The sequence below is a fragment of the Scyliorhinus canicula genome, chromosome 16 (assembly GCF_902713615.1).
Source record: "Scyliorhinus canicula chromosome 16, sScyCan1.1, whole genome shotgun sequence".
NCBI classification, from domain to species: Eukaryota; Metazoa; Chordata; class Chondrichthyes; order Carcharhiniformes; family Scyliorhinidae; genus Scyliorhinus; species Scyliorhinus canicula.
Window position 1 is genome coordinate 94,138,645 of NC_052161.1, and position 16,528 is coordinate 94,155,172.

General features: G+C 52.9%; 1 protein-coding gene across 3 annotated transcripts in view; it reads right to left on the reverse strand.

The window, feature by feature from the left end:
• si:dkey-205h13.2 overlaps positions 1-16,528 on the reverse strand; it is a 367,663-nt gene that overhangs the window by 104,287 nt on the left and 246,848 nt on the right. For all 3 annotated transcript variants that reach the window (XM_038773572.1, XM_038773573.1, XM_038773571.1), the window contains 2 exons: positions 10,500-10,674; positions 10,298-10,395 (listed from right to left, as the gene is read on the reverse strand). In XM_038773572.1, coding sequence (XP_038629500.1) covers positions 10,298-10,395; positions 10,500-10,674 — 273 coding nt within the window. The remainder of the gene's footprint in view (positions 1-10,297; positions 10,396-10,499; positions 10,675-16,528) is intronic.

The following is a 16,528-nucleotide window of genomic DNA, read 5'->3' on the forward strand; positions in this document are numbered from 1 at the left end:
CCCTATCACTGTGAATTAAACATTAGCCCCACTAGCTGTCTGGTGGGCATGGAGGGCCAGTGAGAACAGCTATGTCCGGATGGTGAGAAGCACTATGACACGAAGAGGAGGGCTGAAGACTGGGGCGTTAAGTGACGAACAGTAATGTTTAAGTCAGTGACATGTAGATTTTACAAGTGAGAATTGCCCTCAACTAACACTGCCTTACTTCACCCTTGCCCATGTGTGCCCCTAAAATTCCTTTGACTTTCCTACCCTCCCACTATCTCTGGGTATGTTTCCAGGAAGCATATCAGAGGTGGAGGCGACTTGTTCCCTTCCAGGCCCAGTTTCCTGAAATGCTCTTGGTGAACATCCTCCTGGGCTGGGACTCAGATGGCCTTGGCCTACTTTCGGGTGGCACTGCCACACCTGTTCTGCCTGCTGCCTCTGAGTTGTGCCGGTCTCAGAAAGTGGGGTGGGAATTCAGATTGGCTGGTCCTATCCAGGGTCTCTTGGGTGGAATGCCCAGCGATGTACTCAAAAGGATCCTCCTCCTTCATGGTGCTCGAGGGCCCCTGGGTTACTCCATGAGAGTGAGGGGTAACATCATTGAGCTCCAAAAGCTGCTGGTACTGGAGGCCTATCATTGTCCGGGCCATACGGCTGAAGGCCTCAGACATGTTCCTTAGGCTGAGCCATACTTTGGAGTTCTCCCATCATGGATCTGACAACTTGCCCAAGGCATTCCACTGCTGTGCCACCCTTGCAGTTTGGCCTGGGTGCATTGCCAGCAACATCTCCTGCAGCAGAAGGCTTAGGGACTTCTCCATTCGGCTTTGCAGTCACACGAGTGTGACTGACACCCCTTCCTGATATTCCTGGCTCTACCTTTGCATTTTCAGCAGCTGAGAGATGAGTCCAGAGGCCCGGCACCTGACTTGGGCACAGCTGAGTTTGGGATCCAAGAGTGTCTGATCACTGGGACGTTCCTACCTCCACCTGATGTGCATCAGAAGCAGTGTGGTACTCACCAGAAAGTGACCCAGATTCCTGCCTGCTGAGTTCGCCCTGTAAAGTTCTTCCTGTTTATTCCCTAATTTCCCCTTTCTTTTGCCATTATCAATTTTGATCCATGGATGATTAATGGACATAAAGATACAAGTGAGGAATTCAGAAGTTACAGGAGAGAACACTTGCTACTTTGAACAGGAGACTTTGCGGCACGAGAGAGAGAGAGATGGGGTGTGACTTGGTTCCATAGATTAACTGGTGGCTAATGAATTGGCCAAAAAATTCTTACTCTGCCTGGTAACTATTGGATCTTATCCCAGTGGGGTGGTTCTCGGAGACGTCGGGGAGCAGTTGAGTCCTAGATACACAGACCAGGACCTGCTTTCTCTCAATCTCACTCTCTCTCCGAAAGGCTGGGTGCAGTATGTCTGGAGCTGCAGAGAACCTGAATTAATGAATCTACAGGGTGACCAAAACAGGCGGCAAAAAAGACAAGGACCTGCCCTCTCTCTCTCCAAAGGGCTGTAAGTGCTGTATTTCTGAATCTACAGAGTCTTGAATGAATCTACAGTAAAAACCTCCAGACTGAAAGCAAATTTTGAAGCGGAAAAAGATGCTCAAAACCACCAACGTTTATTTATGATTTTCACCGCCTCCTCCTCTTTGCCTATGTTTTGTGTGTGTGTGTGTGTATACAGGGTGGGGGCAAATCAAAGTGGGGAATTAGATAATAGTTAACAAGTTGCATTTGCTGCACATTACATTATAATTGATAAACAGTAATTGAGTTTACATTAAGAAACTTGGTGACTAATTATTGGGCTGTCAGGACCCAAAGACATTAGGCGCGATTCTCCAATGCCGTATTGGGAAGGTCGTCGTGAACTCGGCCGAGTTCCACGACGGTGCGAAACGGCCCCGCTCGCGATCAATTCTGGCCCCGGAAATGGGCTAGGATAGGAGCCATGGGAAACGGGGGGGGGGGGGGGGGGGAACGGGACGGGACGTCTGAAGCCCGCGACGCCCGAATGACGCCGCTCCGCGTCGTGAAAGGGCACGAGCGACAACAACAAGGGAGGGGGTGAAAATGTCGGAGCCATGGAGGGCCGCCCCGAGGTTCCGTGATACAGACCTCGAGACTCTCCTCGATGAGGTGGAGCAGCGCAGGGGCATCATCTGCCCAAGACGAGGGCATCGCCACCCTTCCAGGGTTATGCGACGGGCCTGGCGTGAGGTGGGCACGGCAGTCAGTGCTGTGGGGCAGACCCCTCGGTCTGGGGAGCAGTGCCGCAAGAAGCTCCACGACCTCACCACGGCTGCCAGAGTAAGTGCCAGGGTAAGTGCCACGAGAGTGCCCCCGGATCACAACCATCCCCCCCATGTCCCTCATCACCCACCTCCCCCATCACCCACCTCCCCCCTGGCACGAGGGGGAGGGGGTGGGTGGGGCGAGAGTGAGAGGAGGGTGGTTAACAAAGTTGTCACAGACCCACATGAGCGCTGTGACCCCCTGGAGAGATGCCATGGTGTAGCTGCAACTTTCCTCCCAACCTGAGCCAATATCTGAACGCCCTGATTATACCTGCCGAATTGTGATGAGCTATCTATGCCCCCCCCCCCCACCCCCCCAACAGAACAAGACTGCTTACAACAGCTGGGAGTGCAACGGAACTGGAGGGGGTTCACCCATTATGCACCCCCTGACAGTGTTCGAGCAGAGGGCACTGGACCTTGCTGGGGGAATCTGCCACCCGGGAGGTCACGCAATGCAAGGTTGGAGGTGCAGAACCAAGTGAGACAACACTGCATGATAACCCTCCCCCCCCCCTCCCCCCAGCGCATCCTCTGTCCCCTCACACTCTACCCACTGGACCCCCCATCCACTGTCCCCTCACACTCTACCCACTGGACCCCCATCCTCTGTGCCCTCAGACTCTACCCACTGGACCATCCTACGCCCGGCCGAGCGTGTCTAACTAACCCTGTATTATTCTGTTCCCTAGGGCATGCTGACGAACGTCCAGGGCCGTCTGGTGACACACACAGGTGAACATCCACGACGACCACTGCACCCAGGGCCGCATGCCAGAGGGTGGCAGGAGGTCAGCCAGGAGTGCCATTCTGCAAATCCGGGACTCTCGAGCAGAACGCACAGAGGACAGCGACGCAGTCAACAGACTCACCTGACGCAGAACCAGACATGGGCCGCGCGCGCCCTGCGCTGGGATATGACTAGGACCAGGACACTCCCGATTTTTTGACAGACGAGGACCTAGAGCTTGCGGCACTGCTGTCTCCTACACCATCCACCATCCCAGAGGCACTCACCTCGGTTAGGCAATTAAGTGATTAGGCTCCTGGGTCACGGTCTGGTGTGCACCACACAGCTGAGCCGGTACAGCAGGTGGAGGTCGGAGCAGCCAAGGGGCTGGACGGTCGGAGGGCAGCCCAGGCCCAGCATCCAGCTGGCGGCCAGACGTTTACCGGGTTCCTGGATTTACTCGACCCACCTGCACAGTCGATGCATTTTGAAACCCAGGGACACAATTACGGGATGAGGGCCGTCTTCCAGCAGCTGCAGACACAGTTAGAGGGGTCCAACCGCGTCCAGGAGCAGGGAGTGGTGCCGCTCATGGCAGCCACCCAGGCCGACACCGCACGGGTGGCGTCCGCGGTCGAGGCAATGGGTGAAACAGTTTTGGCCATGGGTCAGGTTATGCAAGGCGTTGGGCTTAATGTGCACGCGTCATCCATGGCCCTGGAGAGGGTTGCCCTCTCACAGGCAGCAATGTGCCAGAGCCAACATGACATTGCCGGCGCGTTATGGGCCCTGGCCGAGTCTCACCAGGTCATGGCCCAGTCCCAGCAGGCCATGGCACAGTCCCAGCAGTCAGTCGCAGAGAGCATCGACCGCCTGACGCACGTGCTGGATGGCGTCGCACAATCACAGGTTGAGGTCGCACAGTCCCTGATGGGAATGTCTCACTCCCTGGACTCTGTCTCAGCGAACCTTCAGACCCTGGTTGATACCGTTGCAGGCCTCCAGGACTGGCAGCGCCAGGTGTCGGCGGGGCGGCGGGGCAACTCCCCGCTCGCACCTCCGTCCCACAGTGAGGCCCGGGGGCCACTGGGCTCCCCGAGGAAGAAGGAGGTTCTGGGGACCGTCCCATTAACTCCATCACGGGATGCCCCTGAATGCTCCGCCTCCCCCCGTCCCATTCCTGGTGCATTGGGTGAGCAGCGGACAGAGCAGGTTTGCTCGGTCCTCGGGAAAGGTGATGTAGCGGTCGGCGATAGCAAACAGGACGTCGGTCACATCCCGGATGCACCTGTGCACCGATGCCTGCGATATCCCGGACAGGTCCCCGCTCGGAGACTGGAAAGAGCCGGTAGCGTAAAAGCTAAGTGCCACCGTCACCTTGACGGCAACCGGGATCGCGTGTCCTCCTCCCGTTCCACGTGGGGCGAGGTGCGCCATGAGGTGACAGATATGTGCGACCGTCTCTATGCTCAACCGGAGTCTCCTCTTCCAGGTGATGTCCGGCAGTGTCTCGAAAGAGATCTGGGCACGGTACACCCTAGGCCTCGATCGTCGTCTCTGGCGCCCTGGCTCCACCATCAATGTCTCATCCTCCTCCTCCTCCTCCTCCCCCCCCCCCCCCCCCCCCCCCCCCCCATGCTGCTCGACGATGGGCCACTCCGCGGCAGCTGCCCCTGCATCCACTGTGGGGCGCTGCTGGATGTCCAACTGCAGTGCAGCGGCCCCAACCACTGCGCTGAACATAGCCGTTCGGTTCGAATACATTATGGTCACCTACAGAAGGGTGGTGGGGGGCAGAGAAACGACATGTTAGATGGAGGTTATTCGACAACTCGGCAGCCGCGTGCCACGGGATACCTATTTGTCCCGGTGGCCTGGTCGCGCTGCTGATACGCGGCCAGCCTAGCCCCTGGTCACTTTCTGCATCCAACGGGCAGTTAACAACACATCCTCCTCACCGGTGCGTCAGTGGAATGTGCCCATCAGCCACAGGGCAACCAGTGGCCGTGTGCTCGTCACCGTCCTGCCATGACAGGGCGGCTGAGATGTGGCAGCCAGGGGTGGATGACCCACTCCACTCAATCCCTCTTCCCCCCCGTCCCACCTCCACTCCCTCTCCCCGTCCCTCCTCCACTCACTCACTCTCCCCCCTGCTTCCCACTACTCACTCTCCCCCCTCCACTACTCCTTCTCTCCCCTCCCCCCCTCCACTACTCACTCTCCCCCCTCCACTACTCCCTCTCTTCCCTCCCCCTCCACTCCTCCCTCTCTTCCCTCCCGCACCCACTTCTCCCTCTCCCCCCCCTCCCACTTCTCCCTCTCTTTCCCCCCCCCCCCCCACTTCTCCCTCTCCCCACATCCTCCCACTACACACTCTCTTGCCCCCCACTGGCCGCTGCGTTCTCGGGGATGCCTTCTTCAGTTTGCGGAGACTCCGGGACGGTCCGCTCACCTCCTCACTGCTCGTCAGCCATCACGACTGGCTGTCGACTTTAAAAAGTAGGTGTGGACGGCGACGGCGTGACCTGATGTCACGCCGTCGGGACTTCGGGCCGGAGAATAGCGGGGGTGCCGGAGAATCGGCATTTTGGGTGCATCGGGTGATTCTCCGTGTTTTTGCGCGCGAAACACGATGGAACACATTTGGCCGTTTGGGACAATAGCGGGAGCGCGTCGGAACGGCGTTGCGTGAAAAACTGGCGCGGCCCGCTCGGCGCGGCATCGGAGAATCGCGCCCATTGGCTATTTTTCTAAGAATTATTGGTTAATTCAGATGTGTTGCGACCCCGTCTCAAATGAGGCTGGAATTGACCATGGACTTGTCCACGGCTTTGCAATATCTCACCGAGGTGTGTGTCTCTGCGAAAGTGGATGGTGCGGGTAATAGCTATGACCTCTGTGTCCTCCTCCGAGGTGGTGTCGAGGGTGGGCAGTGGAACTGCTGGTGGATTGGCCTAGCTCTTTGGGTAATGTTCTTTCCAGGCAAGGAACATGGTATTAGTATATGTCCTTGCCGAGGGTTTGTACTACACAGAATCCATTTGACATTGGTCATCTGGATGAAAATGGAGTGGCTCATCTTTTCTCTCACTGGCCCACGTCATTCTCAGCGTAGGCCCTCTTCTTTATTGCAAAGTTGAGAGAGGGAGCACTTAAGCTGACTGATACGCGGCCAGCCTAGCCCCTGGTCACTTTCTGCATTCATCTTTTTCTGCATTGTACACCCAATCTCTTGGTCAGGCTGCTGGCAGTGACCTGTGCCCCAGGCACGATTTGACACCCTGCTAGAGGATCTCCTGCCAACCCAATGGTATATTGTGGCCTGCTTCTTCTCCATGGCATCCAGCATATGGATTAGGCACCCTATGCGAATCAAGGAGCTGGTTTCCTTACTGCTATCCACCTGGCTTGAAAGACAGCAAGTGCTGTGGAGCTGTTTAAATGCAGCTTTATTGAAGTGCTTAGATGATCCCCTCCCTCGCCCACTCCCCCAGGGCAGGCAAATCAGACATTTTGCATCTCATGCACAGCGTTTTTCATGTGGGGAATAAAACATCCTTCTAAGTGCCTGAAAACTGCAGTCCAGATGAAATTGCACTGATTTTCTCACCAAATAGGATACTTTGTAATTTTTTCAGAAAAAATTCCACCCAATGAGTAGACTCTTGAATTCCCAAAGTCCAGAAAGGTGTTGTAGTTATTGTAAACAGTTGTACTGTGAGTTGTTCCTTTACTTCTAAGATGAAAGTTGATGTCAGGGATAACTAATTAGTGTTTTCACCTCGATACAAGTCTGAAGTATTTCATGTTGCTCTGTGGAAGGGACCCATTTTTGATATTGGGTTACTGACTCCTCTAAAAATGAGTTAATCGCAAACAGGTAGCTGTGCTTTCTGGTCAGTAGAGAGTAAAGCTGTTTGGGTTTACAAACTGCCACAGTTGGATATAGGAGGGAGAAAGCCTTCCTTCTAAGAGGCACATCCTGCAGCCTCCTCCTGATTCCAGAAATTAATTTCCTGGCACAGCCGTGGGAGGATGAATCATTAGAGCAGACTTTAAGAAAGTGGATTTAAGAAACTCTCTGAAAATTACATCACTGTTGTGGTGGTATGACTAGGAGCTTTAAGGTACCTTTCTGCCATTGGTGCAGAGCACTCGCTGCCCATTGGCTCAGGCCGGTCATGTGCCTCTCGGCTGATTGGTTGAGACTAGTCATATGACTGCTCACCGACTGGCCGAGAGACAAGTAGCCCCGCCTACGAGTCGGGGTATAAGAACCCGAAGGACTCGGCGGTCGGCCTTTCTCTGTAGTCGACCGCCAGGCACACAACTAGTCGATTAAAGCCTAACATTTGGAACTTCATCGAGTCTCGAGTCCAATTGACGGTGCATCAATTTAATTGACTAGAATTTTGAATGGAGCTTCGAATCAAACCTGACTGCCTCCACATAAGCCCGCATGCTACAAACGCGTCAGCAACCTTTAAACATTGGCTGGCGTGTTTTAACAGCTACCTCACCACCGCAGACAGCGAACTCACCATGGAGCAAAAATTCCACATCCTCCACTCGTGCGTGGGCACCGCCGTCTATTTGATGATAGAGGACGAGCAAGACTATGACGCGGCTATGGACCTCTTGAAAGGACACTTTCTCCGACTCGTTAACCAAGTCTATGCACGGCAACAGTTCCCCGGTGAGTCCCTCGACGAGTTTTACCGGGCCCTCGTGGCCCGAGGGAGAAATTGCGCCTGACCACAAGTTACTGCTGCAGAACATATGGAACTGTTGATCCGGGATGCCTGCGTTGCAGGCATGCAGTCATCTTCGATACGCCAGCGGTTATTGGAAAGAGACACTCTAAGCCTTGCTGAGGCACGGACCCTCGAATCCTCTCTGGAGGTTGCCGACCGAAACGCCCACGCATACGCCCCCAGCCACGCGGCAGCCCCCTGGGCATCGTGACATGCAATAACCCCCCCTCCCCCACCCCCGTCCTCCGCCAACTCCAACCCCTCCCAGGCCTGCGCTGCGGGACGCCCCGATAAGTTCACAGGGCCCCGCTGTTACTTTTGCGGCCTGGCCAAGCACCCCCGCCCGTGCTGTCCGGCCCGCTCCGCAGTGTGTAAGAGCTGCGGTAAGAAGAGTCACTATGCTGTGGCCTGCCAATCAAAGTCAGATCGTCGTCGCGCGCTCCCCCAGGGCGCCATGCGGCACACGGGCCTCGCTGCCCCCGCTCTCGGCCACCACGAACGACCCACAGACCCTCCTGCCCCCAGCCACCACGAGCGACACATGGACCCCTTTGCCCCTGCCCCCAGCCACCACGAGGGACCTACGGGTGCCGCAATTTTGGGTTCCAGACGCCATGTGTGGATCCCGGGCGCCTCCATCTTGGGGCCCTGACTCCACGTGTGGGTCCTGGGCGCCGCCATCTTGGGGCCCCGACTCCACGTGCGGCCGACGGGTGCCGCCATTTTGGACCAGCACAGAGGACCCCACCAGCGACTACTCCACAAACGAAGAAGACCCGCACCTCCCGCCACGACTCGCTGCAATCACCCTCGACCAGTCGCGACCACGCACGCTCGCCACGACGACGACACGGATCCAGCTCAATGAGCCTCCTGATGCCCTGACCCGCGGTACCTGCGCCAGCACGCAAATCGACAGCCTCCGCACCCTCCACGCGGACCTCTGCCATCCAAGGGGAACCCGCTTCTACCACTTTATCAAGACCCGCAACCTGCCCTACTCCATTGAGGAAGTCAGGACCATGACCAGGGACTGCCACATTTGTGCTGAGTGCAAACCGCACTTCTACCGCCCCGAGCAAGCGCATTTAGTAAAGGCGTCCCGCCCTTTCGAACGTCTTAGTATAGACTTCAAGGGTCCCCTCCCCTCCAACAACCGCAACACCTACTTCTTAAGTGTTATTGACGAGTACTCCCGCTTCCCTTTCGCCATCCCACATGACCACGACAACCTTCATCAAGGCCCTCCTCTCCATTTTCTCCCTGTTCGGTTATCCAGCGTACATCCACAGCGACCGGGGGCCCTCCTTTTATGAGCGACGAACTGCATCAATTCCTGCTCAGCAGGAGCATCGCCTCTAGCAGGACGACCAGTTATAACCCCCGGGGTAACGGGCAGGTCAGGCGGGAGAATGGCACAGTCTGGAAGACCGTCCTACTGGCCCTACGGTCCAGAGATCTCCCTATCTCCCCCTGGCAAGAGGTCATCCCCGACGCCCTCCATTCAATTCGGTCTCTCCTCTGCCCTGCCACAAACCAAACGCCTCATGAACGTCGTCTTGTTTTCCCTAGGAAGTTGTCCTCAGGATCCCCGCTCCCGACCTGGCTGGCCACCCCCAGGCCCATCTTGCTCCGGAAGCATGTGCGGGTGCACAAGTCCGACCCATTGGTTGAACGAGTCCAGTTACTCCACGCCAACCCGCAGTACGCGTACGTGGAGTATCCTGACGATCGGCAGGACACGGCCTCCTTTCGAGACCTGGCACCCGTCGGCGTGTGGCCTTTCCCCCCCATATCAACACCCTCCTTCCAGTTCCAATCCCCCCTCGGAGCCCCCGCAACCCAGCGCACAGGAACCCCCTTCCACGACCAAAGCGTATCTAGCTCTGACCCGGGGTATGGACACGGGATCATGACCGATGCTCCCGGAGTCAAGGACGGTCACCGGCCCTACATCACCGGCACCACTGCGACGGTCCAACAGAACATCAAGGGCGCCCGACAGACTGATCGAGTCAATCTGATGCTCCACTGGAATTTTATCGGACTCCTCACGTTATCTGGAGTTCTAATGCACAAGTTGCACAATTTTGTTTTCTTCATCTTTGTCATTATTGTTCATTATTCGATTTTGCCATCATTGTTTACGGTATTTGGACAGTCGTCACGAGCCAGTGGGCAGCCGCCATTCACCTCGGTCGTCTCGTTCTCTCCAGTCATTCCACCAGTCCGACAGCCCCCCTCTCGCCTCTTACTCCTGCCCCCCCCCTCACCGATTGGTCGAGAGGCAAGTAGCCCCGCCTATGAGGCGGGGTATAAGAACCCAATGGATGAGGCGGTTGGCCTTTCTCTGTAGTCGACCACCGGGCACAAAACTAGTCGATTAAAGCCTAACATTTGGAACTTCATCGAGTCTCGAGTCCAATTGATGGTGCATCAACTGTATGTAGAGCTATTATTTCTAAAGTAGAAGATAAAAAATCAAAGTTTACAAGTGACCAATACTCACAAAATGCTTCAGGGCAGATAAATCGTATTTTGTAATCTTCACAGCTCCTGTCCTTTTGGTCTTGGTTTGCACAAACAAATCCAGAGGAAATGGTGCACCTGATTAATACAAAGATACAAAACTGTGATTTTCTATTTTCTAGATCAATTTATACAATAATAATGTTTCAAAACGAGCATGAAATATCAGAACAGGTTTTTACGGTGCGATGTTGTCTCCAGAGCTTGAAGCTGGAATTCCTGATGTTGTCTCCACTTCACAGGCAATAGGATCACTGCAAATTTCACCAGGATAGTCTTTCTGGAGACTCATGAGATCTTCATAATCTCCATTTCCTGATGGGTTATCACGATCAAACCATTTGGTTTTACAATTACCTGATTAAAAGGACAAACATATAACATTTTAAGGTAGAATTGAAGGGTTTGGTATAATAGATGGCAGGTAGAAAGAGAAATATTTTAACAATTCAAGTTTTAATCGTGGATTGGAGAGAGAGTAAGAAGTCTTACAACACCAGGTTAAAGTCTAACAGGTTTTTTTTTTATAAATGTTTTTATTCAGTTTTCATATTTTATATTGAACAAATTACAAATTGTTAGGAGAGAAAAAAAAACAAACACGCAAAAATTAACATACATATTTACAGGTAAGCATCTTCGTAGTAGTAACTGCGCCCCCCCCCCCCCCCTCAACATGTTTATTTAGTTTGGTTTTGGGCCTTAGCTAGCCATCGAACCCCCGTAACGAACCTGTAGCCCCCCCCCCTCCCGCTACCTTCCCCCGACTATTCTTCCTCTTGTACATTGGCCACAAATAGGTCCCGGAACAGTTGCATGAATGGCTCCCACGTTCTGTGGAAGCCGTCGTCCGACCCTCGGATGGCAAATTTGATTTTCTCCATTTGGAGAGATTCCGAGAGGTCGGACAGCCAGTCCGCAGCTCTGGGCGGTGCTGCTGACCGCCAGCCAAACAGGATTCTACGGCGGGCGATCAGGGAGGCAAAGGCAAGGGCGTCCGCCCTCCTCCCCAGGAATAGATCTGGCTGTTCTGAAACCCCGAAGACCGCCACTATCGGGCATGGCTCCACCCTCACTCCCACCACTTTGGACATAACCTCGAAGAAGGCTGTCCAGTACTCCACGAGTCTGGGGCAAGACCAGAACATGTGGGCGTGGTTGGCCGGGCCTCTTTGGCACCGTTCACATCTGTCTTCCACCTCCGGGAAGAACCTACTCATACGGGTTCTTGTTAAGTGGGCTCTATGTACCACTTTTAGTTGCGTCAGGCTGAGCCTTGCGCACGTGGAGGTGGAGTTGACCCTATGCAGTGCTTCGCTCCAGAGTCCCCACCCTATCTCCATCCCCAGGTCGTCCTCCCATTTCCTCCTTGTTGCGTCCAGTACGGTGTCGTCCCTATCTACCAGTCGGTCATACATGTCACTACAGTTCCCTTTCTCTAGGATACTTGCGTCCAGTAGGTCTTCCAGTAGTGTCTGTCGTGGCGGTTGTGGGTACGTCCTTGTCTCCTTTCGTAGGAAGTTTTTGAGCTGCAGGTACCGTAGCTCGTTCCCCCCAGCTAGCTGAAATTTCTCTGTCAGTTCGTCCAGTGTTGCGATCCTGTCGTCCGTGTATAGGTCCCTGACTGTCAGTGTCCCCCCGTCCTGCCTCCACCTTTTGAAGGTGGCGTCGGTCAGTGCTGGTTTGAACCTATGGTTGTTGCAGATGGGAGCCCTGTTCGACATTTTGGTCAGGCCAAGTTGCTGCCGCAGTTGGTTCCAGGATTGGAGGGTGGCTGTCACCACTGGGCTGCTGGAGTGTTTTTTGGGTGGGGATGGGAGTGCTGCCGTGGCGAGGGCCCGGAGGGAGGTTCCCATGCAGGAGGCCTCCTCCGCACGCACCCACTCAGCTTCTGGCTTCTGGATCCATCCCCTTACTCGCTCGGCTGTTGCTGCCCAGTGGTAGAATTGTAGATTTGGGAGGGCTAACCCTCCCCTGGTTTTTGTTTTTTGTAAGACCTTCTTTGGGATCCTAGCATTTTTACCCCCCCATACGAACGCCATGATGAGTTTGTCCAGCGCTTTGAAAAAGGCCTTGGGGATGTAGATCGGAATGGATCTAAACAGGAAGAGGAACCTGGGCAGTACGTTCATTTTGATCATCTGAACTCTCCCCGCGAGGGAGAGCGGGAGTGTGTTCCATCTTTGCAGGTCCTTTTTAACTTCCTCCGTCAGGCTGGTGAGGTTCCATTTGTGGATCCCTTTCCAGTCATGGGCTATTTGGATCCCCAGGTAGCGGAATTTATGTCGGGCTTGTTTGAACGGCAGCCCCTTTAGTGCTGCCCCCCCCCCCTTGCGGGTGTACTGGGAAGATCTCACTTTTGCTCATGTTGAGTTTGTAGCCCGAGAAGGCTCCAAACTCTTTCAGGAGCGCGATGATTCCGTCCATGCTGCTTTGTGGGTCCGAGATATAGAGGAGCAGATCATCCGCATAGAGTGAGACTCTGTGCTCTCTACCTCCCCTTCGGATCCCCCTCCAATTTTTTGCTGCCCTGAGCGCGATTGCTAGCGGTTCAATTGCTAGTGCGAACAGCAGCGGGGACAGTGGGCATCCTTGTCTGGTGCCCCTGTGCAGCTGGAAGTATTGGGAGTTGGTATTGTTGGTCTGTACACTCGCCATGGGAGCGTTGTACAGGAGCTTTACCCAAGCGGTGAACCCTGTTCCAAGCCCGAACCGCTCCAGTACCTCTATGAGGTATTTCCACTCGACTCTGTCGAAGGCCTTTTCTGCGTCCAGGGAGACGATCACCTCTTGTGTTCTCTCCCCGGAGGGGGTCATTATCACGTTCAGCAGGCGCCTGATGTTCGCGGTAAGCTGTCTACCTTTGACAAAGCCCGTCTGGTCCTCTGTGACCACCTCAGGTACACAGTCTTCTAGCCTTTTGGCTAGGATTTTGGCCAGTATTTTGGCGTCTGCATTCAGCAGAGATATGGGTCTGTATGACCCACATTCCGTTGGGTCTTTGTCTTTCTTAGGTATCAGCGAGATTGAGGCCTGTGCTAACGTGGGTGGCAACGTGCCCCTAGCTAGCGAGTCTGTGAACATCTCCCGCAGGTGCGGGGCCAGCGCTGTCGCAAATTTTTTGTAGAAGTCCGCCGGGAATCCGTCCGGTCCCGGCGCCTTCCCCGCCTGCATGGAGCTAATGCTCTCCATGATCTCTCCCAGTGCTAGTGGTGCTTCCAGATCCCGTTTTCTGCCCTCTCCCACAACTGGTATGTCCAGTCCGTCAAGAAACCGGTTCATCCCAGCCTTCCCCGTTGGGGGCTCTGAGGTGTACAGCTCTTGGTAGAAGGCCTTGAAGGTTTTGTTAATCCTCTCTGGTTCTGTTTCCAACGTGCCTCTGGTATCTCTGATTTGCGCAATTTCTCTGCTGGCTGCCTGCTTTAAAGTCTAACAGGTTTAAATGGAATTACTAGCTTGCAGAGCGCAGCTTCTTCATCAGGTGAGTGCAGCTCCTTCGTCCACCTCCCACCATCCCCACATCTGATCTTCGTGCTCGCTCCGCAAAACCCACTGGCACCCACTAGCACAAGTCCTTTATGTCCAGGCTACAGACCCTTCTTAGTCAGCAAGCTGGTGGCTCACAATGCTCTCCTTTGTCCCTACAGGAGAAGATAACCCATAATAAGCAGGAAAGGGCGACATATTCTACTGGCGCTCAAGGTACAGTTGAAAATCCTTGACTTTCAGCGTATTTAACCTCCGGTGACGTGCCAGTTACATGCAGCACTCGCCACACCAACAAAAAAAGCATCAGCAATCTGCAAAAGCATTTCTTCAATGGCGTTAGCAGGTGGCCCATTTGGAATAATGCTGTGCACCTGGTCCTGCACCGGCTTCTTGCTTCAAACCGGATTGCCTTCCTTGACTCATACATCCCTCTGAGCCCAGTGTTCCAGGACCCAGACATCTTTCAAAAAATTCTCCTTTCTAGCTATAGAAAAAGAAGGAAACGGCAACAGCAGCCTCCAGGTATCTGCAGCCACTAGTAGGAGCAAGCAGAAAACAATCTGGAGCTGTGAAGTACTCTCACAACTAACAAGGCCAAATCCTTACTAGCAATAGCCTTCAGCTGTAAAGCTGGAGGCAGTAGACAGTCAAAGGGAGTTAAAGTGATGTTCAGCACCGAACCAGCTGTAGTTGTCTGTGTTAAAGGTCTCCACAATATTTAAAGGTGGCTTGAAGGACCCCCCGGCCCAGGGCAGCCCCCGACCTAAAAGGATTCAGCAACCCCCGACAAAGCCCACCTGAGGGATCTCCCCGAGCATTGGGGCAGCAGCTCCAGTGCCCTTCAACAAAATAGAAATGCAATTCAGTGATTTGCATCTATTTCAATATATTCAACAGACTTTCAGCCCGATTCAACCTCCCCCCTTTCTCGTTATGCACCGACCCACACAGGGAAATCCACCAGGCGAGCTTCGATGCACGTTTGCCCAAGTGTGGCATTGATGTGGTGGACCCCGAGGTGGGTCAAGGGGTGTCGGTTGTCATGTGAGAGTACCTTTAAGAAATGGGTATTTAAGAAATATACCTTTAAGAAATGGAGCTGCTCATGTTGCTGGAGTGATGACAGTGTGTGGGTGGAGCTGAGCTCTACTTCTGCTTTTTAGTTTCAGTTTGAAAAAAAGCTTGGGTGTGTGTGTTTTTCAGTGAGCTGCATCTGGAGTTAGACAAAGCAGCTGTACTGTTGATCTCTGCCATTCAAAGACTATCTGTGGGTCATTTGGTGAACCCAGAATTGTAAAAGGTCTCAGTATTGAATGTAAAGCCTAATGTGCTCCTGTTTCAAGGTTTGTTAAGTTTTTTGGATGTTAACAGGACAGCTTACAGGGTTACTTAGGGTTATAGTCTTTGGGGTCGTATTTGAATTAATGGTTGCTTAGATGTTCACTGTTTTAAAAAGGTTAACTTGTGTTCATAGAATATACATTGTTTTGCTTTAAAAAATACTTTTCCATTTCTGCTGTACCACACTTGTAGAGTGGGCCATGTACTCCCCACACCACAATCTATTAAAAATTGTGGGTCAGGTGAACTCCATGATACACTTTGGGGTTCTCTAAACCCTGACCCATAACAATTGGGGGCTCAAGGGGAATAAAAGTCTATCTATAGTATTGGCTTAAGTGAGGGGTGAGCATGTTGTGGTTGCTTTTCAGGTGTGGTATTTTAGTTTAAGTGGGGAATGTGTTGTGGACAATGGCTCTTTCAGAGGTCAGGGGTTTTTGGGGGAGGAGACGGTCACACGCAGTACCTTACGTACAGAGACTAAAAACAGACTTTTAGATTTGGCAGAAACATTGCAGTTAACACAACCTGACAAACTGGGAAAAGATGAGGTAATTATGGCGGTGGCTAAGCATTTAAATTTGCCTGAGATACATTCAGACTCATTAGAAATGGCAAAGATCCAGTTGCAGATTAAGCAACTTGAACATGAAAAAGAATTAAAGCAGCTTGAATATGCAATGAGAGAAAAAGAGAGAGGGAGATACAGATTGGAGGAAAAAAAGAAGAGAGAAGAAAGAAAAAATAGCCCTTGCAGAACAAAAAGAAAGAGATAGAGAGGAAAGAGGAAAAGAGAGAGTTTAAACTTCAGAAAATGGCTATGAAATATAAGTCAGCTAAAATTGGCAGACGTAAAGGGAAACGTACAGTTGGATGATGGTGATGAGGAGAGTGAGAAAGAGCGTCATAGTCTAAGGCGTGTTGGGGATCTATATAAATATGTTCAAGCATTGCCAAGGTTTAACGAGAAGGAGGTAGAAACCTTTCTCACTTCATTTGAGAAAGTAGCTAAACAAATGAAATGTCCACAGGACATTGGGTATTACTGATTCAAACAAAGCTGGTAGGTAGGGCTAGTGAAGTGTTTGCATCACTACCGGAGGAGGTATCTGAGACGTATGGGGAGGTGAAAAAATCCATCTTAGATGCATATCAACGAGTGCCTGAAGTTTACGGACAAAGGTTTAGAAATTTAAGGAAAGAATTTGATCAAACACACATGGAGTTTGAAAGGCTCAAACAGTAATTTTGATAGGTGGATAAGGGCTTTGAAAATAGACCAAACGTATGAAGCTCTCAGAGAAATTGTACTTTGGATGAGTTTACAAATTCAATTCCTGATGTAGTGAGAACGCATGTGGAAGAGCAGAGGGTTAAAACT